This window comes from Engraulis encrasicolus, chromosome 7 (assembly GCF_034702125.1).
Source record: "Engraulis encrasicolus isolate BLACKSEA-1 chromosome 7, IST_EnEncr_1.0, whole genome shotgun sequence".
Taxonomy (NCBI): Eukaryota; Metazoa; Chordata; class Actinopteri; order Clupeiformes; family Engraulidae; genus Engraulis; species Engraulis encrasicolus.
In genome coordinates, this window is record NC_085863.1 from 7,901,353 (window position 1) to 7,928,079 (window position 26,727).

Below are 26,727 nucleotides of genomic sequence, written 5' to 3' on the forward strand. Positions count from 1 at the left end.
ATTTTGTAGACATTTAAGTGGCTGGGGTCAAAATGACCCCAAGGATCACGGATGTAACCTAAATCGGAGGATAACAGGAGGGTTAATAAAGTTCTCTCAAATCTCATGGGCCTGAATGTTGCATAATGCAGCTCCAGGCGCCAGGGCCAATGTTGCGCAACGCAACAACAGGCATCAATGGGGTTAACTGTCTGCTTTCTTCATCTAGGAGGTCATCGCCGCGGATATTAGTTTTTGACTTGAGGTTCAGACAGGCGAGCGCCAATCATGACGGCGGTGGTGATGCAGCAGCAGCTCCTGTTGGCCAGCCGGCCCGATATGTGGACTACGGGCCTCTTTGACGTCTGCGATGACATGAACATATGTGAGTAACTCTTTTAGCCCTCTTAGCTCTTTTATCTTTAAGTGACATGTTTCCAACTTGTAAAAACTTTTTGTTGGGGTTTTAAACCTGGTCTATTGAAGACTGAGACACCAAGACATGGACACTGAAAGAATTTTCTATTTGTATTTTTGTTTTGTTTTGATTGCTGGAACGTGCGTAATTGTTGTAAAGTTAGAATGATGGATATCCATTGCGTCTCCCTCTAGTGGAGCGCTTTGGGTACCTGCACTGGGCATTTTTGGAGACACCTGTGGTGGCATTTTGGGTAACTAAGTTTATTTAAGTCACACCTACTGGGGTCAAAGGCGAAATCGCCATTTCACACTGAAGAAGGGTGTAAGCCCGAAACGTCTGTGATGTGAGGCGATTAAAAATGAAAAAAGAAATCTGATGAGTGCTTCTTTATTCACTTTCTTTTGAGATTTGAGTTCATTTATTGACGAAGTTAAGCACCCAGTGTAAAGTATAAGAAGACAAGGTGTTGAGCGCGCTTCCTGATCCTTCATATGTGAGTGTCGCAATGCAGCCTGACAGGCGACCGTTTTCGCCAAGCACAAACTTGCTTTCCTCTCCGCTTGCCCTAAAGCAGGGGTGGGGAACCTATGTCTCGAGGGCCGTTTGCGGCCCTTGAGGCCGTTTTATCTGGCCCCCGATATAGTTTTAATGTTATGCAGCTTCACATGAAATATGACATATTTTGTAAAGGAAACTTAGAAAAAACATAAGCAATACAATTCAGTTATATTAGGGGAACCCAGAGAAAGGGGGGGGCTGTTTTAAAGGTGACTGCCTTCAATATAGGCCTAAAGTGCAGGGGAAAATCCTGGTTTGTGTTCATAATATGGCCCTCTCTGAGGACTTTTACGGCCCTCGGATGAATATGAAGTGGCCCTGCCCCTGAAATGAAAAAGTTTCCCCACCCGTTCCCTAAAGGCTAAAAGCAGAACAGCCTCTAAAAGGGAGTGCAAAATTGCAAAGTGCCTGGCTGTCACACCGTTTGAAGTAATACTCTAGTCTACTCTACTGTACTAGAAAGTTCATCAACCACTGAAATGAGTTTAGCGAATATTACAGTAAAGTTAATGGGAAAAAAAACCTGTTGACTGAAAGTTGTATGCTTGTGGCTTTTCTTTGCGCATCTGTTCAACCAGGCTGCTGTGGATTTTGGTGTTACCATTGCTTGGTCGGCAGGACTCTTTCGGAATTCGGTGAAAACCATTGTGTAGCATGCTGTGATTTTGGGGCTCCCTCCGCTGTCATCCTGGCCCTGCGCTACGGAGTCAGAAAGCAGCACGGGATACAGGTACACATTCGACTTGAACACTTGTATGTTCATATGTTTGGTTTTGTTTTCTTTTGAGGCCGTATATGAAAGGGCAGCCTGGTTCTCAGCAGAAGTCTAGTGAGAACCCGTCTAGTGAGAACCAGGCTAGTTGATGCTTTTTTAACTAATGTGATTTACGTAGATGTAGAGGGGAGAATTGTGTTATTTAAGCCTCAAGGCATAACATGTATTCAAGCATGCCTGAATGTCTCCTTTCTGTATGATATGTATTACGTGTGTAGTGATTAAATGAATGCTCATAACCTTTGTGATTTTACATTGTGTGTGTATCTGTTTGTGTTTGTGTGTGTGTGTGTGTGTGTGTGTGTGTGTGTGTGTGTGTGTGTGTGTGTGTGTGTGTGTGTGTGTGTGTGTGTGTGTGTGTCTGTGTGTGTGTGTGTGTGTGTGTGTGTGTGTGTGTGTGTGTGTGTGTTGTGTTCTTTCTCCAAACAACGTAGGGCACTCTCTGCAATGACTTGTGTACGGTGGCCTTCTGCGGCCTCTGCGCCGCATGCCAGGTGGCTCGTGAAATTAAGATACGCAAAACGCAGCAACTGGTGGCAACTACTGTGATCAATGTCCAGCCTGCTGCCTTACCACTGCAGAGTGCAGCATACCCTGGACATCCGGGTCCCGTACTAATGCAGAACACAGCATATCCAGGTCAACCCATGTAAGGCAGATTGTATTTGATGTGATCAGCAAACGTCTTTTTTCTTCAAAAATGGGGACCATGTTAAAAAAAAAAGTGTTACTTTTAACTTTTTAGGTCAACCCATGTACAAAGGCAGATTGTATTTGATGTTATCAGCAAACGTCATTTTTGTTTCTAAAAAAGTGTAACTTTTTACTTTTTATACTTCAAAAAAAAATATATTTTATACTAGGCCTATCGAGTTCTAACTTTTCCAGTTTTATGGCAGTACATATTTCATTGTAGTATGTCATGATAATCATCATGCAACTATCTATACCGGGTGTACCAAAATGATCTCTGTTGCATGACCTTTTAGACCAGGGGTCAGGAACCTTTTTGTTGGAGAGAGCCATAAACGCCAATTTTTTTTAAAGAAATTTTCATGAGAGCCATATCCTTTTAAAAAACTCTGAATACAATCAAAAGCATGTATTTCAATTAAGCCCAACAATTTTAGAGTGTACTGTCAAGTTATTGCTTTTATTGATTACAGGTAATAGGGTTGCCAACTGTCAACTTCATTATGACGAGGGTTTGGGAGAATTTTGTATTTCTTAGATGTAATTTCCTGCATTTTAACACTTTTTAATCTCCCTTGTCCCGTTTAACTCAATATGGAACCCATACTTTTATTTATAAATACAGGATGATTCCATATTTAAAGGGATGGTTGGTAACCCTACGTAGATAAGTGAGAGCCATATACAGTTCCCAAAAGAGCCATATGTGGCTCTAGAGCCATAGGTTCCTGACCCCTGTTTTAGACGGTCAATTGTGTTTTTATCATCACTTCCTGTTTGTCACAAGACAATCATAAAAAATAAAATGTTTCTAAGGCATGTCCAAATGGTGTGAGTGTTTTGTCTTTGGATATGAGGATTGCTGATTCAGTTTGTGCTCATGTGATTGAAGTGTTCCTGCACAGTTCGCCCCCTCGGGGTCGCGAACATGCCACTTCGTCAACTACATTGGTACGGCGATGGGAGGCACAGAACGAGCGCGCTGAGCTGAAGGGCCGGTCTGATAGTCCAACGCTACTGCACAGTATTATTGAGGCTTGGGTTTGGAAGAGAGGTTTACTAACGTTCCAGTGTACACTCTGCTAGTTGGCCTCCGTTACACTTACCAGTAGGATGTATTGAATCCTTAATCCATGGCTGAGGTACCCTTGAGCAAGTGACCAAACTTCATATTAGTAGCTACGGGTACTACTGATAAAGTAAATTGAACTGAACTGAACTATTGCTTCTAGGACTATAAACCCATGCCCTGAAACAAGACAATTCATTTTCACAAACACAATTTACAGTGCACAATTGCAGCTCTGAGAGTTCCAATGTTGTAGGGCAAGTAAGTAAAAACACCATGCCTGATATGAATAAAATGCCTTCGCAAGACTTGAAAACATTTGGCAACATTTTACTTGATGCCGGCGCCATGCTCATGACAGGACAGGACATGTCATAACAGTGTCATGATGCAGTCATGGATGTGTCATAAGCATTATGTCAATGTCATAAACGTTATATTACAATTATCATTAAGTGAGATTGGGATATGGTTATGGCAAGATGACCTTGTTTGGGCTGCCTCTATTATGACAAGTTGACATTAAATCTATGTGGCATTATCAGTTGTCTAGGCATGGCAATTTAAGATAAGGTAAGATAGACGTTTATTGTCTGTTTGCACAGAAATTTGTCTTGCATGACACTTCTCCACAATCTGCATGTAAACGCACATTAATCCATTTTAGCCTGATGACTCATATATGTTGTTTGACCTTTGGTGCCTGGAGACACATATACACTGCATTCTTTCAGGCTCTTGAGATTTTAGCTTTTTTAATAAAGGTGTGGGTATGTTACATCTGAATTAACACATTCTAATGCAAGATGAGGTTCTTAGGGTTGGTAATGCAGGCATTAATGGGTTTAAGACACACAAAACACAATATGGCCTATAATCATCTAGGTCCATAAGCTGTTAGGGCAGCACAGTCCAATAAAAAATAAAAAGTTACTAATTAAATTACTAAGTTCAGTTGCTAAAAAGAAGTTACTAAAAGTTATTTAAAAAGTTAATTAGTTACTAATTAAGTTACTAAAATTAATTTCTTAAACAATTGTCTAGAGTCTACTCTTCTCCCCTTTTGCTAAGCAATGCTATAGAATGAGGGAGAAAAGAGTGTTTACATTTATTTATTTTATTTTTCAGTGTAGCATATTGGTGCGTGTGCCTTTAAGCCACAGCGGCAATTGGCTGTGGCGCGGTGTGTCATGTGAGTGAGGAGCACCAATTGCTAAGATTTTAGTTTCTTTTAAAAGCGCTACACCTGCTTCATTTTGGCGGCGGCTGGTCGATCATCATTTGGCTCTGGGTTCTGTTGTCACTGGGAGAGCCCGCACCCGTAGGCATATGTATTCCCCGGGGATGTGGAAGCCCTCGTGGGGTTGTTTGGTCCTGCGGTGCGTCTTCTGTCCAAGAGCGTAACCGTTTGAGTTTCTGCTGAAGTGCTGGTGTGGGCATTCTCTCAACTTCTCCCGGTAGGCTATGCCCCCGTTGTCCCTACGACTGATTATATTTTAATTGTAAACATTCCTCTCACTCGCTGCATGCCCTCATCTTGTTCCAGGCAACTGCTGTACCTAGCCTGTCCGTTTTACTGCTGTTGCCCTTGCTGCTGTCGGCGTAGGCGATGTGCCTCGCCCATCGGGTATGTTACACTCTCCACCATTTGCCTTCAAATTATTAAATATGTAGGCTGCCTAGTCATACTCCCCCCCCCCCCCTGCCTTCTGTCTGCAGGTAGCCTGGGATCAACATATGTAGGGCCGACGGCCCTTGACGCGCTGCTGTTTTTGTTCTCTTGACAACTATTGTGGACGAGTGCGTGCGTGCGTGCGTGTGGAGAGTATGTTAAGTGACGCGCGGTGCGCGCTTGGAACTCTCGTGTGGAGAGAGTGTTTGGTGACGCGCGTGGTTGCGCGCTGACACTCAGTGGAGTGTGTGTGAGAATGTGATGTGTGGGTCTTAGCTCTTTCTTTTGTTTGATTAATTTACGTTTGATTTCTGTTTTGTTTCTTATTGTATTGATGTATTGTGTGTTGGCCGTGTCGGGTACACCACACACCTGTAACTGGTCAGTAGGACCACCCTACAGTAGTTTCTCACGTGCAGTGCTCAGGCCTTATGCCGAGTGTAACTTCGTGTGCTGTGTTAATTATTTATTTCCATGCATGCTTATTCAACTAGATGTGCTTGCTGTGCTAATTGTGTGTTACATCGTGTTAACTTGTTCTGAAGCTACTCAATAGGGGAAACCTAAACCAACTCATTGTGTGGTTACGCGTCCCGCGCCAATGTACGTTTTGTTTATTTTGTTGTCCTAAATAACTGTATTTTATACCTCCTGACGTATTAAAGAGAAAGTAATTGTTCCCTGTAATCCTGTCTCTGTCGTTCCTTACGAACCTGTGTGCTTTGATGCACTAGTGTGTAATTCAATTTCCAGAGGGACTTTAGCGCCCTCTGGTGGCGTAGTCGGTTCATTGATTAAATAATATTTTTGTCAGTTCACCTGGTCATGCTACATCAGCAAGGCATTCAGAAACGTCTTCCAGAAGGGAGGAGCTTATGCAAAGCACATGCAAAGGGTCCAGAGCAATCTTGTCCGCCATTCTGAGTGTATGTTCCGTGCAACTTTCCAAGAAGGGTCCCTCCAGGGTGTGGCCTACCAGTTTGGAGAAAATTTGACATTTATTAGAATGATGTCACCAGAAATTGTCTTCATCATGAAAACCTGACCATACATTTGTTTGACATGACAATGACAATTTGACATTATTTAACTGACTTTATCTGAAAATGTTTTTTTTTATGATAACATATTGACAGTATGAAAATGTGCAATGTCATTGTTCTTCATGGCAAGTTGAAATAATGACCATCATAATTAATAATAATAAATAATAATTGGCCATTGTTACAAATCAATAGTAGCACTTGTTCTTAGCATTTAGAACACATAGAGCGCTTGGTCATTCATGTTTCGCAGGCTACACCTGACATTGACAGTCAAATATTATTTCTTTACATTGACACAATTGTCATGACAATTGGCTTCCACTTGATGTAATGGGTTTAAAAATACATTCAATGAAACTGTTTTACTTGTAGAGATGGTAATAATCACAATCCTACTACTTGACTTGAGGTCCTTTGTCATATGACAAGCCATTTATCCATGATTTGTTCCCAACATATCAAAGTGTCACTTGAAATCACAGAAAAGCTTCATTCCTGTGTCATCATAAGGGGGTTATGAAAAAAAAAACAGTTGTGCTTCATAATATGTTATTGACAATAATCAAAATTCTACGACTTTAAGCGTTCAACTTAACTTTACCGTAGCCTACCTCACTGTGTGGGATTGTGCTTTTGACCGGTGGCACTCCAGCAGTGCCTGTATGAACTCTTTCCTGTTCAGTGTTCTCTATCACCCAGAAAACTCCTCTAGGATTCCCCCGAATAGGACCCTCCCCCTATAATAAGTGATTCTCTGAAAAGTGAATCTTTGCGCACCCCCTTGTACATTTCAATGTCGTTCGAGCACCCCCTAAGCGAATGTTTTGGTGTAGGCTACCTATGGCTTGATGTTTCTTCAAGCATACCATATACCACATTAAAACCTACTTAATTTCCATTAATGCTGTATAAAAACACACATATCCACCATTGCTCAATTCAGCTTGTGGCAGGCGGCGCAAACCCAGGGGTGCACGCACTCCAGTTTGCTAAACCCTGCTGTATTCTGAAACTGTAGACTACAAGGCGTCTCAGGGGAAACCAGCTCATTTCCACAGGAAGCTGATGGAACACTGCGCAAAGTTCATGGCATGTGTCCGCAGTATTTCTGTGGAAAAGATCTAAATACTTGCCACATAGCCAGAAGCAGCACGCTTCAAGATATCCGTGTGATGTGTTTTGTCAGGGTGGTTGGGGATCAGTCTACAGCAGGATTGGTCAACACTTAGCACATCCCGATACATGTGCAAAGTCACTGAGCCCGTTTATATGCGCATCAATAAACCGTTTATGATCAGGTTTTTGGAGTTACCGGTTTATTCAAGCGCTCATGTAAACTGAATAAACAGTTTGCATAACCGGTTTATTGCGGTTATCGGTTTATGAGAAATCTGATTGGCACAGGTGGGTTTTTGGCTAATAAACTGATTTCTCGTGTCATGTAGGCCTAACCTTGTCTGGTTAACACCAGACCTAATCACAAGTGAGATCGAAACGATTGTGTAGACCTAGGCAGTATGGGAGTTCCCAGGCCTAGGCCTAACCAGCATAATCGGGTTATTGTCAGGTTATTGACATTCTAGAAGGATAAGTAGCCAATCACAAGCCTTAAACTCTAGCTTCGTGTCACACACTTTAGTGGAACACAGTCAATCGACGAACTGCATATAAACAGCAATAAACGGTTTACTCCAATAACCTGTTTATTCCAATAACCTGATTATTGAGGCCATATAAAAGGGCTCATTGTTCTTCAAGGCAAGTTGAAATAATGACCATTATAATTCATAATAATCATAGTAAATAATAATCGGACATTGTTACAAACCAATTGCAGCACTTGTTCTTTGCATTTAAAACACATAGAGCAGGGCTTCCCAAACTTTAGCATGATAAGGCCCCCCATATAGGCCAACCGGTGGATTCCAGCCAAGGCCGCCCTTACATGGGTTGCGCCACACTATTTTTCCTGTGAGCCTGTGAGGCAGTGTCCCTCTAGGATATGAACTAATAAAAGGAATAGGAATATTGTTTGTCTTATTTTTGCTTTATTTTGTCGCACGTTATCCAGGTTTTTTCAATTATTCATATTTTGTTCTGCTATATTTTTCCTGACATCCTGCTCAATCCTGCTCCCTCCTTGCTATTTCATTGTGTGCAGTGTGCACTTGTGTGCTGTGGAGGGCTGTGTCACATTGACAATGGGAGTTGGAGTTTCCCAGTTGAGCTTTCAGTTTCACTTTCACAATCAGTAGGAACATTGTGTTAGATTTGACATCCTGATATTCCACTGTGAAATGCTTGAAACAGAGCACATGCCATGTGGTTAACTGGTTGACGTTAAGTTTAAATTCACAGCCACGGTCACAGGTATAGGAATTTACAAACACACACACACACACACACACACACACACACACACACACACACACACACACACACACACACACACACACACTATGGATATACGGATATACAGAGCATCATCATAATTCACACAGTGCATTTTCCAGTGTTAATTTCACACTATGAGTAGGACCAACGGTATGAGCGTTCAACTTAACTTCACCGTATCTCACTGTGTGGGATTGTGCTTTTGACCGGTGCCACTCCAGCAGTGCCTGTATAGGGATGTTAACCGGTAACCGGTTAACCGATAATCGACCGGGTCAACTTTAACCGGTTAAAATGTTCTGCCATCGGTTAACCGTTTGTCATAATATTAATAATTATAATAATAATTTCCTCCCAAAAAACGATAATTTTGAGATTTTAGTACGATATTTCAGCATTTTCTATCTGGCAACAGTGGCTGGACATGGCAGGTCCTGTCTGCGCAGCAAAAAAAAGGCTTATGTGAAAAATAAAAATGAAAAAAAATCAGTGCTGTGTATATCAGGCACGCGAACGTTTTAAAATTTAAGATTACCGGTTAACCACCGGTTAATGAGTCTCAGTAACCGGTTAAGAGTTTTTTCAATTTTCGCCATCCCTAGTGCCTGTATGAACTCTTTCCTGTTCAGTGTTCTCTATCACCCAGAAAACTCCCCCGAATAGGACCCCCCCCACCCCCCTTTAATCCCCTCGTGGGATTAATAAGTGATACTCTGAAAAGTGATCTTTGCGCACCGCAACCCCTTGTACATTTCAATGTGGTTCGAGCACCCCCTAAGCGAATGTTTTGGTGTACTCATGGCCACACAAATAGGGCTTCTTTACACAAATCATTGCACATTATGCAGTCATTTAGGGAATCCTCATTTCCAACAGACTTGATGTTTCTTCAAGCGTACAATTCACCATACATTAAAAGCTACTTCATTTTCATTAATGCTGTAAAAAAAACACACATAGCCACCATTGCTTAATTCAGCACGTGCACCCCCTTGTGGCAGGCCGCGCAACCCCAGGGGTGCACACACTCCAGTTTGCTAAACCCTGCTCTGTTCTAAAACTGTACAAACAGTTAATTTCCACAGGAAGCTGATGGAACATTGCGCAAGACCCGAGATCAACCAGGCATGTATGTATCATCTGTATTTCTGGAGAAGAGATCTAAATAATTGCCACATAGCCAGAAGCAGCATGCTCCAAGATTACATTACATTACACTGCACTTAGCTGACGCTTTCATTTATTTAAAGCGACTTACACCTATTATTTTTCAGGGTATTGGTTACATTCCCTGGAGCAATGTGAGGTTAGGTGCCTTGCTCAAGGGCACTTCAAGGGAGAGGTCAGGGGGGATTCGAACCAGTAACCCCTAGATTGAAAGACCAACTCTAACCACCAGGCCATGGCTGCTCCAAGATATCTGTGTGATGTGTTTTGTCAGGGTGGTCAACACTTACCACATCCTGACATATTTGCAACATATATCACAATTCAGATTTTTTTTTTTAGAGGTTTCCGTTTCCTAAGAAGCGGATACATCTGGTTTTGTCTTGTGATTTCATCATGGGCGTAAGTTTATATGGGATGCTTATGACATGTCACAACCAATCATGGGAGAGTAGTTTGATTAGGCTACAGTTATTACATGAATATAGTAGGCCTACAAAGCTGCAATAGGCTAAATGATATATGATTATAGGCCTATTTATAATGTAGTAATAATGTAATACAATACAAAATTATGTGAACATTCATCACTATGCAGTATCAAGGTTTGTTCATTTCTATACCGTATAGGCCTACCAAACCTACATAGGCTATTTATAGGCTAATTAAATCCCGATTTGAAAAAAGCAGCTAGGCTATTATTAATGTATAAGCTAATGCATTTTGAAAAACTGTAATAATTGAGCTCGCTCTTCTATTCACTGATAAACCCAATCCACTCACAGGGCATCTAGACCAGAGCCATTCATGCATTTAACTTCTCTGACATTTGTGACAGCTCTGTTTGCGATTTGTGATGAATCTGCTGATTCAGCAGATGCGACGGCAGAAGAACAGAAATCCCTCATATCAGCCTTATGCAGGGTGTCAAAAACGGAAAGATTTGAAGCCTCCTAGTGCAAAATTCCTTAAATAAATGTATTTCAAGGTACACAATGATAACGGGTTTGCTTAGTCAGTAGAATCGCTTTGAGTAACGTTTCAATCGCTCATTTTGTATCTGAACGTGAGGAGAGAAGACACCGGGAAATGACACTTCACACCGGTTGGTAATTTGTCCTTCTCCTCCATTCGTGTCTCTACTGTTGAGTGTATTGCCGTTTTGTCTTTGACGTCTTGTCTTCCACTAGGCCTATAAAAAAAACAGCGCAGCGTGGTCATTTAAGCAGCAGAACGGTGGCTACAACCCGTGCCAGCTTCAGCTCACATCGTACAACGGCTGCGTCCCCACTCCGTTAGGCCTACAGTGTCCGGCTATCTGGGATATGTTCCCATCAAAATACTATTTTCCTGGAAATCCATTCCATGCTCAGGTGGTCAAAATGAAACTTAAGTGGTCATGGTCTCACACCCAACCCCAACTGAGAAGTAGAAATGATGTAACGTTTGTTTACTTTATGTATGCTAAACTACAAATCATGACAGAAAATAGAAAAGTGTGTTAATCTTGTGTTTATTATTTCAATCTGTGCTGTTACTGTGCTAATGTTGTGTTATCCATTTTTCAAATGCGTTGAGTCAGAAATACAAATCAAAGACAAAACAGCATAGTGTCTTCTCATGTAGGCCTTCATAATATTTTAGCAGACGCTTTTTTCACAGAAAGAAAATGTTCAAATGAATGGAAACGTGGTGCAGGAGCCCGCGCTGCTTTGGGACGTCACACGATGCTCAGCTGAGCCATGCGGGGCGGCGATGTCACAATGGTTGATGTCAGTATACGCAATAAACGACGAGTGTAAAAGAATGTACAGTAACACACACTAATCATATCTACATTGAATACCTCATTTCATTGAAGACAGACTTACAAGACAGACTATTTACAAGTGCGTTTAAAATGGGTAAATGTTGCAGCAAGTGTTGCAGAAAGCAGGTAAGATTCTGTAACCGGTTATTATGTAGCCTAGCCTGTCTCATAACTAGTCAGGATATTCATGTTCGATTTTAGATATTTCACTTATTATATTATTTAAAGGCTGTTATTTAATATTGCACAACCCCCTCTGACATCCACACATCTCACAGCATAGGTCTAATATAGGCCAGTAGAGTGGTGCTGAAACTGTGGTAGGCCTATGCGTACCACTGGTGGTACTTGGAAGAATTCATTTTTTGTGCATTGATTTGAAGGCTGGTCTCACATTTTGTAATATTGAACTGTATGAATCTGAAAACATAATGCAGAATAGTAGGCAAGCAAGAAAACAAACTTGCACTGAATGTGACCGTAGCTGTTGATGTCGTTATGAACCTCTCCTGTATTGACTGGAAGAAGTGAATGAAAGGCATTTACTGTGATATTCTAATGTTGGTTATCAAGATGGTACTCGGCGAGCTCAATATTTTCTCGGGTGGTACTTCACACAAAAAGTTTGAGAACGACTGGTATTGTGTGTGTGTGTGTGTGTGTGTGTGTGTGATAAAATCCATGATTTTGCACGTTTCCATCACAAAAAATGTTTTAAATGCTCTTCCAAACTCTCTCCTCCCCAAGGAGAGTGATGACGAGGATGATTTTTACACCCCTGCGTCGGTGACTGTGACACCACCTCGACGGTCCTCCACACCTCCCCTGTCCATCCGGCGGAGCTCCTCCTGGCCCGTCTTTCCTCCCCCATCCACCCTCCCCTCCCTCTCTCCTCCTCCACCCACCACCCTCTCTCACTCCTGCCCCGACATCACCATCGCCATCGCCATCGCCATCGCCGCCCCCATTCCCTCCCCGCCTGCATCCCAGCCGCCTCCGGCTCTTGGTGAGTCTTCTGCCTCATGTTGCATACTGTAGGGCAGTAATCAGTCGCAATCAACATGTACCGTAATACATTGTATTTATATTGCACACTATCACAATTCTTGCACTATTCTGACAGTGTTTTCAAATACACATACAGAGGCTACATACTCACATACACCAGCTCTGCAGGATACAGAAAAGGCACAAATCACACACACACACACACACACACATTCACACAGAACTAATAGTCTTAGATTTGTTAGTAAGCAGTCGTACATCTAAGAGAACCATTTTATGATGGGCAACTTGGTTTCATTAGGTTCAAATTAATTGCCACATTAAATGCCACATTATTCCAAAATATCTTGTTGCCTGTTCAATTCTCAGCCATGCGATCATTTAAACAGGCTGGTTGAATCACCTGGTTGAACAGGAAAGATCAAACTAAGTAATTTGGAATATGTGGGAATGGACTGTAGGCCTAAACTAATTACTCTAAGTTGCCCATCACTGATATAGGGTGTGAGTTTATTTATTCAATATGTTTTTTCGTCCTTGTAGTAGTCAGTTCAAAGGGAATGTGCTTTAAATGTATGAGTACTGTTTGAGTCCATACATTGCAATTCTCCTGTCTAGGGACATCTATTGTGACTCATTTCATCCTTTGAAGAGGAAGGATTTTCCCCCAGTTCTACATTTTTCCCCGAACATTCTACAGCTCCCATAGAACTCTGTGTTAAAAATCCCGTAGAGGGTTTGTGACATCATATGAGAACTCAAAACTCTAAACACAATCACATTATGTGATGGTACTCCTCAAAGGGTTAATAGACCTATCCTCATGGTCAGTGTCTGTAAGTGTAACTCAGAGGCGATTCTAGGATCAGATGGGGCCCCAAGCGAAAATGCAAAAAAAAAGAAAATTTGAACTAAAATCGCCACTACTGTGTGGGCTGTTGTTCACTATCTAGGGGCTTGGGGACCCCAAGTGGCTGCCTGCCTTGCCTGGTGGCAAGATGCGCCTCTGGTGTAACTCTACCTCTTCATCTCTTTCCTCAGGCTCTTCCTCTCCCTCTGACTCTTCCTCTACCGCTCCTACGGAGTCGTCAGGGTCAGGGTTGCCTCTGGTCGTGGCAAAGAATCTGGGGTAAGCTTGGCCTGAACAATGGCCTCATTAGCTGTGATGGGCAACCTAGTCATTTGTAATAATCATGTGCCACACATTCCAAATGAGCTGTTTATTTAGGTAAAAGGAGGAGAAATCACTGCACACTGGTCTTCTTTGCTGGTACTTTATTAGGTGAACAATGCATTTCGCTGTCCGTTTTGCTTCATTAGGTTTACATAATAAACTATCAGCAAAGAAGACCAGTGTGCTGTGATTTATTCTCCTTTTACTTGGATTACTTTAATTTACTGGTTACTACGCCTAGAGCCAGCTGTGGCCTAATAATTAATTAGGATGTTAGTTTAGATATCAGAGGGCTGCAGGTTCAACTCTGTAACCAGTAGGTAATGACTCTTGAGCAAGACACCTTACCCGACATTGCTCCAGGGGCTGTAAGTAGCTGTAAGTTACTTTGGATAAAAGTGATAGCTAAGTGTACAGTAATACGTCACAAGTAAGTAATACATCACAAACACATTATTTAAATACATGTCTTACACAGTATCCCTGCATCCACACCATAGCACATTCATAAAATAGGTCAGCTTGACTTGAAGACTAGAGTGATTTCTAAGGTATAGGCCTACTGTCAATTCCTGATTCCTACTCCTGTGTTTTCTCCAGTTTCCCCAACCTGGGGAATACCTGCTACATGAACGCCACCATCCAGGCTCTGCTGGCATTAAAACCGTTCGTAAATGATGTCCTCAACTGCTGGGGAAATGGCCATTCTCCCATTCTCAGGTGAGATGAATCACCTCCTCACACACATTCAGAGGAGATATAACACAGAGAAACACATTTCACAAGTACACCTTCCAAAACCATCAAGTAGCAGTTGTGTTTAAAAGTCCATTGAGCTCCTAACACCTGCCTCATTACATTAAGACACAAATCTAATCAAAGACTTTGAATGTGTAGGAGCATGGCAGAGCTCCAGATGGTTAGGCAGACCAGCGGCCAAGGGCAGACCAAGGGCATGCTGCTGACCGCCATCCGCAGGAGCATGTCTGCAATCTGCCCGGAGTTCCTTGGCGACCGTCAACAGGTAAGACACACAACGTACCGGGAAACCACAAACATTTCAGCAGGCTCACTGTTTCGCCAGTGGAACGCTGTAATAGTCATTAGACAAAACTTCACTGTGATAGCACTACAGGACTACAACATTATGCATTACCTTTAGTAATAGATTACGACTTTTGCCATTATGATAACAACAGTGATATTTATGACAGGAGGCAAGTTTTGTCAAAAGCGAACTATCGTAGCTAACTGTACATGGGGCTCAGGCTATGGTTTGTAAGGTTGGTTTAGAAAATATAAATGTCATGCATGTTTTCCCATATCTTCTAAAGGAATCTTTTTTTGTTTCTATAATGTCTACTGCAGGACGCCCATGAATTCTTCCTCTTCCTTCTAATTCAAATGAAGGAAGAGGGAGCCTCCCTGCTGGCCCATAGGTGTCCCGTGGCAAATTTGGAGTTTTACATCACCACCATCTACACGTGTAGCACGTAAGAACTTCCACAACATCACCCCACGAAGCAAAAGAAAAAAGAAAATTGAATGAAGTATTAACCACTTGGCGCAAAGCCTCTGTTATAACCTTATTGACACCAAAATGGTACTGAACAAATACTGAACAAACTTAATCGGGTAAGTTTTTACTATTTGCATTGTGAAAGCAGTGTTGTTATGACGTAGCCGAGGGTTTTCAGCAAAGAGTGAATAGGCCTGTAGACAATAGCAGTATAAAGTGTATAACAGTATTAAGTGTATAGTATAAAGTGTATAGTATAAGAAAAACAAGTGATAATAATAGTAGTAGTAATAATAGCAGTAGTAATAATAATAATAATAATAATAATAAAATCATGTTTTTGTGACCTGGAAGTTGTGGAATCAGCCGGGACAGGGAGGAGATGTTCAACCATCTGTCGTTGCCAGCAGAGGGTGGTGTGGAGCACAGCCTTGACAGCTACTTTCAGGTCTCAATATATACAAAATACAATACCTGATTACACTGAGAGATACATTACAGTATGAACTCTGTAATGATTTTTTCCCTTCGTTTTTTCTCTCATAGACCACTCTGGTAGAATATAGCTGTCAGCTGTGTGCGGGCAGGCAGGCAACAGCCAAACCCCACTTCACCACCATGCCAAAGTATGCACACAACCACACAACACCAACATAGATGTTTTGCTAATGACCGTATCATTAAAATATCACAGTGAACATTTACATAATGTTCTCGTCCATCACATCACAACACGTCTCACCTCACCTGAGATCACCTCACATATCACCTCTCTTCTCATATCGATGTACCTCTGTTGTCTTCCCCTGTGTTGCCTACACAGAATCCTCGTCATTCACCTGAAGAGGTTCGACTCTAAAGCCCGCAAGACAAGCCATGACATCAGCATCCCCCTCCAGCTACGGCTTAGCAGGTACAATAGGCCACATGCCACCCATGGGCCAGCCAGCTCGTGCCAAAATAAACCTGTGAAGCATACACAGTGACATCAATGGAAGCATGTCCAACATGTATTCACTATACATATTACTCTAAAGACTACATAGTAGGTGGGGCAGCTGTGGCCTAGTGGTTAGAGAGTTGGTCTTTCAATCAAGTGGTTGCCGGTTCAAATCCCCCCTGACCTCTCCCTACACTGCTATCCATGGCTGAAGTAACCTTGAGCAAGGCATCTAACCCCACTTTGCTCCAGGGACTGTAACCAATACCCTGAAACATAATAGTTGTACGTCGCTTTGAACAAATGAAAGCGTTAGCTAAGTAAGTGAAATGTAATAACATTATCTGTATCATGGACCTGCTGGCTGTAACCTGGTCTATGATTGCTTTAAGAGAAGATGAACCAATTCAAATTCACTAATGACTATTTCTTCCTCAGCGGTGAGGACGTTCAGAGGGCTTGGTCCCCACCTCCCATCGGCTCAGGTACCTGAAAGCAATAACACAATGCTCACGTCATCACATCAAACAAGCAGGAACACGTTTCTCCCTGATGAAGTATGATGAGCTGAGTAGCCTATATGAACCAACGTATAGTGATTCAAGCATAGCATTGCCTTAATATTCAGATTTGTAGCCTATGTCAGTCATTTAAAATTCACTTACAGTAAACACAGGGCCTCTTTAAATCATGTGCTTAAAGGATAACTTCAGCCCTTTAAATGTAATGTCTATCTGAAGTCATGCCATATAGGCTACCGTTTAAAACAAAACAAAAACAAACAAAAAACGGTCGATGCAGGTTTGTATGTATATTGTGTTTATGATGTCAGCACTGAGTTCACCATAGACATCTCATGTTTCTTCCTCACCCATCAGCCATGGACAGTGAAGGAAAGGAAAGTTCAGGAGATAGAGTGGCGCCCACTGTGGTGAGGAGTTATAGTGGATAAGGACACAGAAAACAGACAACAAACACACACAGAACCGAAAAGTCAATCCCTTCATTTGTAAAACATAGAATATGTTCGAGATACTGTAGAGATTGTAACATTTTTGCTATGTTTGGATGCAGTATAATGGTGAACACACTTTATATGTGCGCGGCTATTGCAAAAAGTAGTTATGGCTACAGTATGTATTGAAATGAAAATGTACGTACACTTGTATACTATGATTCGAAACAATGAGTAGAAGTGATATAAAAGGGCAGTAAATAAACCATGTTAAAAACAATGAGATGTTGAATTTGTGTTTCCACAGCACACGTACCATCTCGCCAGTGTGGTGTCACACCTGGGGAGCAGCCTGAAGAGGGGTGAGTGTTGTTAACACAGTAAAGCTGAGACCACTAAATTTTGGAAACATTTTACTACTAAATGCTGCCCTTATAATGTGGCCTAGAAATAACATTTCACAAATTGTCTTAGAGGTTCACCAGCAGAAGTTTGCAGAAATCAATGGGTGTAATCTGTCTGTCAACACAATCTGTCTGTCTCTCAACAGAGACATACTTAGCTATGTCAAACTTGTCTTGTCTTGTTTTCTATTTTTACACTTTGATCAAAGATTAAACATTTGTTGTACTCTTTTGAAACGGCAGCAGTCAGGGTTTTCCCCTGGACTTTATTGTTAAGGCGCCCTCTTTGCCCAAGGAAGACCTATTGTGTGTTGTGAATATAATTTCTTTAACCCATTGATGCCTAAGACACCTGCAAAAAAGAGTGCTCAATGCCTGAGCCCTTTTTAAGAAAAGCTGCCCTCAGCCTATAAAAACCTAAATATCTCAGCTTCTGAAACACATAAAAATATGCACTAAGTTGCATTTAAATGCTAAGACCCTCATCTTTCATCAGAATGTGATAATTCATCTCAAACAAACAGAGATTTTTAATAAAGTTGTCTCAAATCTCATGAGGCTGAATGTTGCGTAATGCAGCTCCAGGCGCTAGGGGCAATGTTGCGCAACGCAACATCAGGCATCAATGGGCTAAAGCTTTTCCAAAAAATGTCAGATCATATTTAATATAAAAACTGCACAGTATAACCTTTCTGATACCGGCTGAGTCCCCACGACCTTGACTAATGACAATTCTTTGGCACTGGCAGCATTTACCATAAACTCAAAGTTTGTCTTATTTCTCTGTAGGCCACTACGTCTGTGACGCTGTTGGAGAGGAGGGGAGCGGTGGGCTGTGCTTTAATGACAATAGCGTGAAATGCGTTAAAGACATCGAACGTAAACGCCAAAGCACAGCCTACCTCCTCTTCTATGAGCACAGGTAAAGTATTCATTATACAGCGCACTACATCATGAGAATTCAGTAGGAAGATGTTGTTGTGTTACCCCTCATGTCAATGTAGGGTTAGCAGAGCGGTTGTCAAACGTTTTCTCCCCTTTTGTACTACCTTCGCACCAAACATTTAGCCTGGCCGCGCCAAAAACCCCTACATTTCATTTTGCGGCCACTAGGGGCGTCTAGATTTCTAGGCTACCTCACATTTCTTTGTCCTTAAATATTACTAGATTAAAAACAAACAACTTTCATTACCCAAATTACTGAATACTGTCACTGACTCACTATTGTCAATTTATCAAATGGTTACATATTACATCCTATGACAGCGTATTTTCACTCCGCAACCCCTCCCTACTTTGGGAACCGCTAGGTTAGCGCCTCAGCTGTGGTAGCAGGAGAGTACTAGCTGTACACTTCTCCACTCCGCTTATTAACTGCCCTCACCTCCTGCTTTTCCCCCTCTGGTGTACAGGACATGAGGCCCCCTTCAGCGCTCCGACCACCGAGCGCGGGCTGCTCCCCAGACCCCACCACCACCACCTCCTCCACTTCCTCCTCCACCTCCACCACCACCACCTCCTCCACCTCCACCACTTCCTCCTCCACCTCCACCACCTCCTCCTCCACCACCACCACCTCCACCACTTCCTCCTCCACCTCCACCATCACCTCCTCCACCACCACCACCGCCTCCTCCTCCACCTACACGGGCTACAGAAGGCCCTGAGGGTCTACAATACCAGGTCTCCCGAGACCCCAGACTCCACCACCACCTCCTCCATCACCACCACCAGCTCCTCCTCCTCCACCACCACCACCACCACCTCCTCCTCCACCTCCTCCACCACATCCTCCTCCTCCACCTCCATGGGTTACAGAAGGTCCTGAGGGTCTACAATACCAGGTCTTCCGAGACCCCAGACTCCACCACCACCTCCTCCACCTCCACCACCACCACCTCCTCCTCCTCCACCTCCACGGGCTACAGAAGGCCCTGAGGGTCTACAATACCAGGTCTCCAGAGACCCCAGACTCCAGACTCCTCCACCTCCACCACTTCCTCCTCCACCACCACCACCACTTCATCCTACACCTCCACCACCTCCTCTTCCTCATCCACCTCCACGGGCTACAGAAGGCCCTGAGGGTCTACAATACCAGGTCTCCCGAGACCCCAGACCCCAGACTCCTCCACCACCACTTCCACCTCCATGGGCTACAGAAGGCCCTAAGGGTCTACAATACCAGGTCTCCCGAGACCCCAGACTCCACCACCACCACCTCCACCACCACCACCTCCTCCACCACCACTTCCACCTCCATGGGCTACAGAAGGCCCTAAGGGGCTCCAATCCCAGGTTTCCCGAGAACTCACCTCCCACCATCATACGAGTAAATATTTGTTCATCACATAGTAAATATTCACGTTGGCAATACAGCACAGTTTCAATGAGCAACATAGTTGCAATACTCTGGCCACAATCCTACACAGTGCACTTTTAAAGGGACAGCCTTAAGTTGTCTTTTTCTTTACAGGTCTCTGGATCTACCAGTGATTTCATTATTACAATGAAAAGGACTGACACACATCCAAGACCAACTGCAGGTATCATCACTCTTTGACTCCAGTAGCAGAAATAGGCCTGGTCATTTTTTATGTCACTTGCTAACCATGCCTACATGTTAAACAGACAGGCGTGACAAATCATTGATCCAATAAACTGACTGTTTTGCACCATATTTTCTGCAGGTTGCCTCTCAGTGCCTTTATTTAACCAAAGGAAACGAAGCAGGCTTCCTCTTACATCGACTCCTGTAGAAAATGAATTCTGCTCTGCTATTGACTTTGATGATCAGATTGACTTGGCAGATTCCTCATTTTCGTCAGGTGTAGTAGGCTATTTTTTACACAAGTACACCACATTATTATGCACAATGCAACTACAGATGACTGTACAGTAGGCCGCTTACAGCCTATTAAAAATCACAACAGAGAAAGTGGTCATACCATGCCTCACATTAATAATCATGGCCGTTTATTAACTCGCTGTTATCAGAATTGCAATGACCAAGTTATAATGTATTACTACTGTGTAAATGTTACAGTAGTGTAGTGTTAGTTAAAGGTACACTGTGTGAGATTTTTAGTTATTTATTTCCAGAATTCATGCTGCCCATTCACTAATGTTACCTTTTTCATGAATACTTACCACCACCATCAAATTTTAAGTATTCATTATGACTGGAAAAATTGCACTTTTCATACATGAAAAGAGGGATCTTCTCCATGGTCCGCCATTTTGAATTTCCAAAAATAGCCATTTTTAGCTAACATGACTCTACTTGGACCATACTAGAAAATATTTGTGTATTCCTTAGTAAACGTTCATGTAAAGATCAAATTTGGCAATAAGCAGCCCAGTTTCAATGAGCAGCATAGTTGCAGTACCTTTTTGACCATTTCCTGCACAGTGTACCTTTTAAATCTTTTCAACAGCTATTACTGCGTTCCACTGGTGTAAATGTATGAGACTACACTGAACCCAACCCATGTTCTCCCACTAGGCAATGCAGCGTATGCTGCTCAGAATCAGAACCAACGGCCCTCTGGACCAAGGCCCTCAGCTGCGGCTGCACAAGGAGGTCAGTGGAACAGGCCAATGAAGCAGCAGCAGCCTCCGCAGCCCAGCAACCCACCTGTCCGTCACACTGGACCCGTTGCCAGGGGATACGCCCCCCTGCCTCATCCTCACAAACCTGCCAACACATGGTAATCATCAATCACATTTACTATTGCATTGCTATCTATTTGTGCAAGAAACGTCTCAAGGATATCAACCTACTGTCAACCACACTACTATTACACTTAGTAGTGTACACTACTTACTCTATTACTCTATTATATTTGATATAAAGATAGCTGGTAAATGGCTGTTTACTGTTTAGTGGCTACCGTGTACACTAACTGTTACTGTTCCTTAGATGTGTCTGCAAATGTAGTCTAATCTTCCATTATTTACTTGCTGGCAAATTCGGGAGCAGTTTAAAGTGTTGCATATCTCTGGTTATAGTTTGCTAGAGGAGCAGAATAAGCACTGACTAGTGCGGGCGCACACACACACACACACACACACACACACACACACACACACACACACACATACACATACACATACACACACACACACACACACACACACACACACACACACACACACACACACACACACGCGCGCGCGCGCACACACACACAAATTAGTGGATCTTAGAAATGATATCTGTGTCAAATGTCATGCAGCTTTTATGTGTATGTGTTTTGAGCTGTCTTGTGATGTGTGTGTTATTATGTGCAGGCTGCTGGACACTTCAGTTTCCCTTTAGGATTAATAACTCTTCCCTTCATGACTCTATTTATGTATGTATGTATGTATTTATTTATTTATTTGTTTATTTGTTTGTTTGTTTGTTTTATTTGCACATGGGGAATGCCTCTTGAGATGCAACATCTCATTTTCAGTGAGGTCCCATTGAAACTGGACAATACAGACAGTACAAGACAAAACATTACATCGTAAAAGACAACACACATTCACACACTCATTCAAAAAACAGTCTCTTTGTTCCCCCACCTCTGCAACCCCCATAGCAATATGTTTTTGGTTCAACTCAACTCTACTCAACTCTACTCTACTCTACTCTACTCTACTCTACTCTAACTCTACTCTCCCCTCCCCAGGTCTCAGCAGAGAGCTCCAGGCAGGCAGGAGGCTCCAGCGCCCAATCCTCCCCACAGCCACAGCCACAGCCACAGCCACAGCCAGGGTCTGGGCCAGATCCAGATCCAGAGTGGCCCCTCATACGGCCGAGGACGAGGCCTGCAGCCTGGCCAAGGGAGGGGTGCAGCCACTGGCCAGCAGCAGTCCAGACTCAAGCCCATGAATCACCAGCAGCTGACAGTGCAGCAGTCGTTCAGCAGACAACAGGCCCAAGGCCCCACGGGGGCGATGCAGGGTGCTTCGGGCCCGTCTGGTGGCCCCCGTTACTGCCCTGTCCCTGCCCCTGCCCCTCCTGCACCTAAGCCTCAGTCACAGCAGCAGGCACAGTGGCAGTTCAAAGTGTCACCGCATATGGGGCAGACAAAAAATAATCACAATAACTCCCATGTCATGCAGTCCACCCCACAGCAAGCAGGTATGGGGCAGTCACTTAATAACAGCACTACAGACTTCTACGGCGCACAGACAACCCAGCCACAAGAGGTAGTGTCTTTGTTATTGTTACCCTATTTTGTAATTGTCACACTATTTTTCCATGTTCCTCTGCAATTGTTCATGATGGATAACATTTTACTGTTATGTTTTATGTAACAAACAGGTTCCGCAAAGTCCAAAGACAAAATCGGAAAGTGAGAAGTCTCTCCGGATCCTTACGTGTGTCATCGAGGGCATGAGACACTGGGTCCAGTTCAAGAACAAAGCTCCTATGCTGTTTGAGATTTTTTGGTAAGTCTAGACATTGATGTATCGGCTGACCTTTCTATTAAACTGTTAAGACACTGCGTTATAAATTTGCTATTACCAGAGTGGCAATGACAACTCGTAGTACTAAAGGCCCTGTGTTATGTCATAGTATTGTAGCACAATTTTAGTTAACTTTTCAATGACTATTATAGCGAGCCACTGGAGGTATGGCGTGCATTAAGGAGCTAAACATTAGTTAACACACAAAGCGAGCAACACTTTCAAGACGTTTTATGCGCTGAAAGAACTATTTCTTCAAATGATACATTTCTTGCATAGGACTAAATGGTCTGCCGTGTCTCCTCAGCATCCCTGGACTCCGCAGTCACTGATGGGAAGTTTGGTGCCAAGCATTTCCTCCTGCGGACAGGAAGGGATGTCGTGCAATGTGTTTACTACGAACATGTGAGTTCATCACCTCCACACAGATAAAATTCGAGTTTTTCCAACACTAAGAGCATAAGCCAAACTTGTTCCTCCCATCCTTTGCTGTTACTTGTGGCTTCATTATGCAAGGCTCAACGTCATTGATGATCAAAATTGTTCAAAAGCAAGAAGCAATGGTCATTATCTCATTTGCAATTGGGATATTTAAAGGTGAAAAGCTGCTCAAAAGCTGCTCTGCCGAGGTTGACAGTGGACAGTGGACCTAGTCAAGAGGAAAGGATGGGAGGAGTTAGGTTGACTTTCACCCTAGGTGACAGTGTGAAGTGCTGAGGGATACTGATCCACATTTAGCAACCTCTTGGCCATGGGCGTAATTTTAGGGGGGGATGGTGGGGACTGTCTGCCCCTGTGTCAGTATTTTGCTGTTCATTTTTTATTCCCATAAACAATAGACCACACAGTATAGTTGTGATATTGTGCTGCGATATACAGTAAATACATTTTTATTGATTTGATTGCACATCTTATATTGTTTAGTACAGTATGCTTTTTGAGAGCTGTGTGTGTTCAGGTTTGTGTGTTCATGTGAAGACTCCACAGTGCCTCAGTGTAGCTCTCTCCTCCTCAACACGTTCTCTGGTCTTGTGTGTGTCACCACCAGGACCAGGAACTCCCCAAGCTGTTCCGTGGCCTGGTCCAGCGCTGCGTGGGGAACTACGACCAGCGTGGCGACGTCTTCACCTGCGTCTCGGTCCGCCTCGCCTCCCGCCACGAGCAGAAGAACTCCCAGGAGGCCATCAGGGCATCGGACCAAGAGATGCGACAGGTGGTCCAGTCTCTCAATGAAATATGACCAGCACCAGCCAGAACACTGACTGGACAGTTTGTCAACTAATTATTAAATTGAATTATTATTATTATTATTATTATTAAATTTGGTTGTAACAACTTTTTTGCCTGTTTCTGTCATGTTAAAGTATTCATTCTGGAAAGGATATGTAGTAATTCATTGGTTCATTCATACATTTATTCATGTATTCATGTATTTATTTATTTATTTATTTATTTATTTATTTATATGTTCAGATTAATTTCAAAAGATGTAATCGTTGTTGGTAAGTACTGTATAATATTACCTGTGATGATTCAAGGAAACGTGTTATATTAATGTGTTTCATTAAATTTTATCTTAATCATTTCATTTTCTGCATTTCCTGTCAAACGGTACTTTTAGGGTCTGTGATACTACATGGAAAAAAAGGATTGTTCGGTTCAATTACAAAACATTTTATTACAAAGAAATTCCACTGAACAGCTAATGTTGTTAACAGGTTAGTCCAAAGGTAAAACAACATTCAATGCGGATCCCATGCGGATAGTGAGCCCCTTTCAGTCTCTTCTTCCTTTTTAAATGTGTTTAGCTTTTCTAATCTAAGTTTAAACAGCGGCACTATTCCAAGTTCATGGAAATCTGCACTTGTCCTCCCACTGTGAAAGGGTGGAGACCCTACTAATTTGAACAATTATCGTCCTATTTCCAGACTGTCTGTTACAGCTAAATTATTTGAATCGCTTATAAATGATCAACTAAAGCATTTTTTGGATGACCACAATGTTCTAAGTCCCAAGCAGTCTGGTTTCAGGCAGGGGCACAGTACTGTTACTGCCGTAGCGTCTGTCACAAATGATATTATTACTGCTTTAGACAGCAACAAAATCATGTGCTGCTTTATTCATCGATTTATCCAAAGCGTTTGATAGTTAGTCATGATCTCCTTTTGAAAAGATTAACAAGTATAGGTTTCACCCCTTCTACTATCAAATGGTTCTCCAACTATTTGAGTGGGAGGACTCAATGTGTCACTATTGGTAACAATACCTCTTCCTCCCTAGAGGTAAAAATGGGCGTGCCACAAGAATCAATTCTAGGCCCCATTTTGTTTTCTATCTATATAAATAACTTGGGGGAGGGGCTAAATAACACAAAAGTTCATCTTTATGCCGACGACACCATTTTTTACACCTTTGCCTCCTCTGTACCGGAGCCTGTGAATTATTTACAGTCTGCATTTAACAAAGCACAAAATTCCTTGGTAGGACTTAAGTTAGTGCTAAATGCCAAAAAAACCTAAATTCATGGTTTTCACACGTTCACGCAAACCTTGTAATGATGCTATTTTTACAGCAAATGGAACACAGCTAGAAAAGGTGTCTTCCTTTAAGTACCTAGGAATATGGTTGGATGATAAATTCTCATTCAGTACACATATTGAGTGCCTCTTAAAAAAACTCAGACCCAAGCTAGGATTCTTTTTTAGGCAAAGAAAGTGTTTTCCATTCAAAGCAAGAAAAATGTTGGTAGAGAGCACCTTCTTATCAGTGTTAGACTATGGTGACATCATTTTTATGCATTCCTCACAATTACTACTGAAAAAACTAGGTGTCCTATATCATTCTGCATTGCGTTTTATTACTGGAGTGGCAAATAGGACTCATCACTGTTTGCTATATGAGATGGTAAAATGGCCCTCCCTCTCTCTCAGGAGAACGTTTCATTTGTTGATTTTTACTTTCAAAGCCTTAATAGGAAAATTACCATCATATATTTCAAATCTGCTGATATATAACATCAATATCCACTGTACAAGATCTACAAATAAAATACTGTTAATCACACCTTCAATAACAACAGAACTAGGAAAGACCTCTTTCTCCTACTATGCTCCACACCTCTGGAACGAATTTCAAAACACGCTACAGTTAGACACACTTCCCTCTGTAAATACTTTTTAAAATCTTTTAAAGTCTGGTTTTACAGAACAGTGTAATTACTTTTAAATTTGGTGCTCATGGATCTATGTTTCTTTTACCGTTTTATTATTTAGTTTTAATCCTAGAAAATGTGAGTCTTGTCTTCTTGTGAGGGACACAGAGGGAGACAGAGAAGGGTTTGTATTAAAAGCAGAGAGTGGGATGAAGATGAAGGCCATCTGTGGGGGTAGTGTGTTTATGTGTGTTGGGAGGTGCATGGATGTAGTGGAAGGGTACAAGGACACAGGGGAAGGGGGCATAGTGTCTGGAGGAAAGGTGCATGATCCATGCATAGGGGGATCCATGGATGCAGGAAGGAAATTCATGGGCGAAGGAGTGTATGCAGGAAGGGTTCAAACATGGATGGGAGGAGGTGTGGGAGCATGGAGGCAGGGAGATTGGGGGAATGTATGGAGAGGAGCATACTGTAGATTTATACAGGCAGTGAGCTCAGGAGGCACGGGGCATTGGACGTGTGGAGTCAG

The 26,727-nt window shown here is 42.5% G+C and overlaps 3 protein-coding genes across 5 annotated transcripts in view; all 3 read left to right on the forward strand.

The window, feature by feature from the left end:
• Nucleotides 1–3,792, forward strand: part of LOC134451931 (cornifelin homolog) — a 4,501-nt gene extending 709 nt beyond the window's left edge. Inside the window, exons 2-4 of the mRNA XM_063202325.1 lie at nt 209–364; nt 1,537–1,688; nt 2,168–3,792. Coding sequence (XP_063058395.1) covers nt 268–364; nt 1,537–1,688; nt 2,168–2,386 — 468 coding nt within the window. The 5' untranslated portion in view covers nt 209–267 and the 3' untranslated portion in view covers nt 2,387–3,792. The remainder of the gene's footprint in view (nt 1–208; nt 365–1,536; nt 1,689–2,167) is intronic.
• Nucleotides 3,793–11,630: 7,838 nt separating this feature from the next.
• LOC134451932 (ubiquitin carboxyl-terminal hydrolase 37-like) lies at nt 11,631–19,084 on the forward strand. Of its 3 annotated transcripts, none has more exons than XM_063202326.1 (14): nt 11,631–11,710; nt 12,332–12,590; nt 13,634–13,721; nt 14,367–14,486; nt 14,664–14,790; nt 15,135–15,259; nt 15,640–15,733; nt 15,832–15,911; nt 16,109–16,198; nt 16,664–16,710; nt 17,104–17,156; nt 17,488–17,542; nt 18,374–18,506; nt 18,997–19,084. In XM_063202326.1, exons 1-14 carry the CDS (start codon nt 11,675–11,677, stop codon nt 19,001–19,003), a joined length of 1,314 nt encoding a protein of 437 aa, XP_063058396.1. In that variant the 5' UTR covers nt 11,631–11,674; the 3' UTR covers nt 19,004–19,084. The 3 variants fall into 3 exon arrangements, with proteins under 3 accessions (XP_063058396.1, XP_063058398.1, XP_063058397.1); XM_063202327.1 differs by having other exon boundaries at nt 11,643–11,710; nt 12,335–12,590; XM_063202328.1 differs by lacking the exons at nt 17,104–17,156; nt 18,997–19,084 and having other exon boundaries at nt 18,374–18,499.
• Nucleotides 19,085–19,826: 742 nt separating this feature from the next.
• Nucleotides 19,827–24,379, forward strand: LOC134451933 (uncharacterized). Its single transcript, XM_063202329.1, has 8 exons — nt 19,827–19,916; nt 20,061–20,130; nt 20,275–20,412; nt 21,090–21,294; nt 22,261–22,783; nt 22,899–23,026; nt 23,324–23,449; nt 24,093–24,379. Exons 2-8 carry the CDS (start codon nt 20,094–20,096, stop codon nt 24,304–24,306), a joined length of 1,371 nt encoding a protein of 456 aa, XP_063058399.1. The 5' UTR covers nt 19,827–19,916; nt 20,061–20,093; the 3' UTR covers nt 24,307–24,379.
• The last annotated feature ends 2,348 nt before the right edge of the window (nt 24,380–26,727 follow it).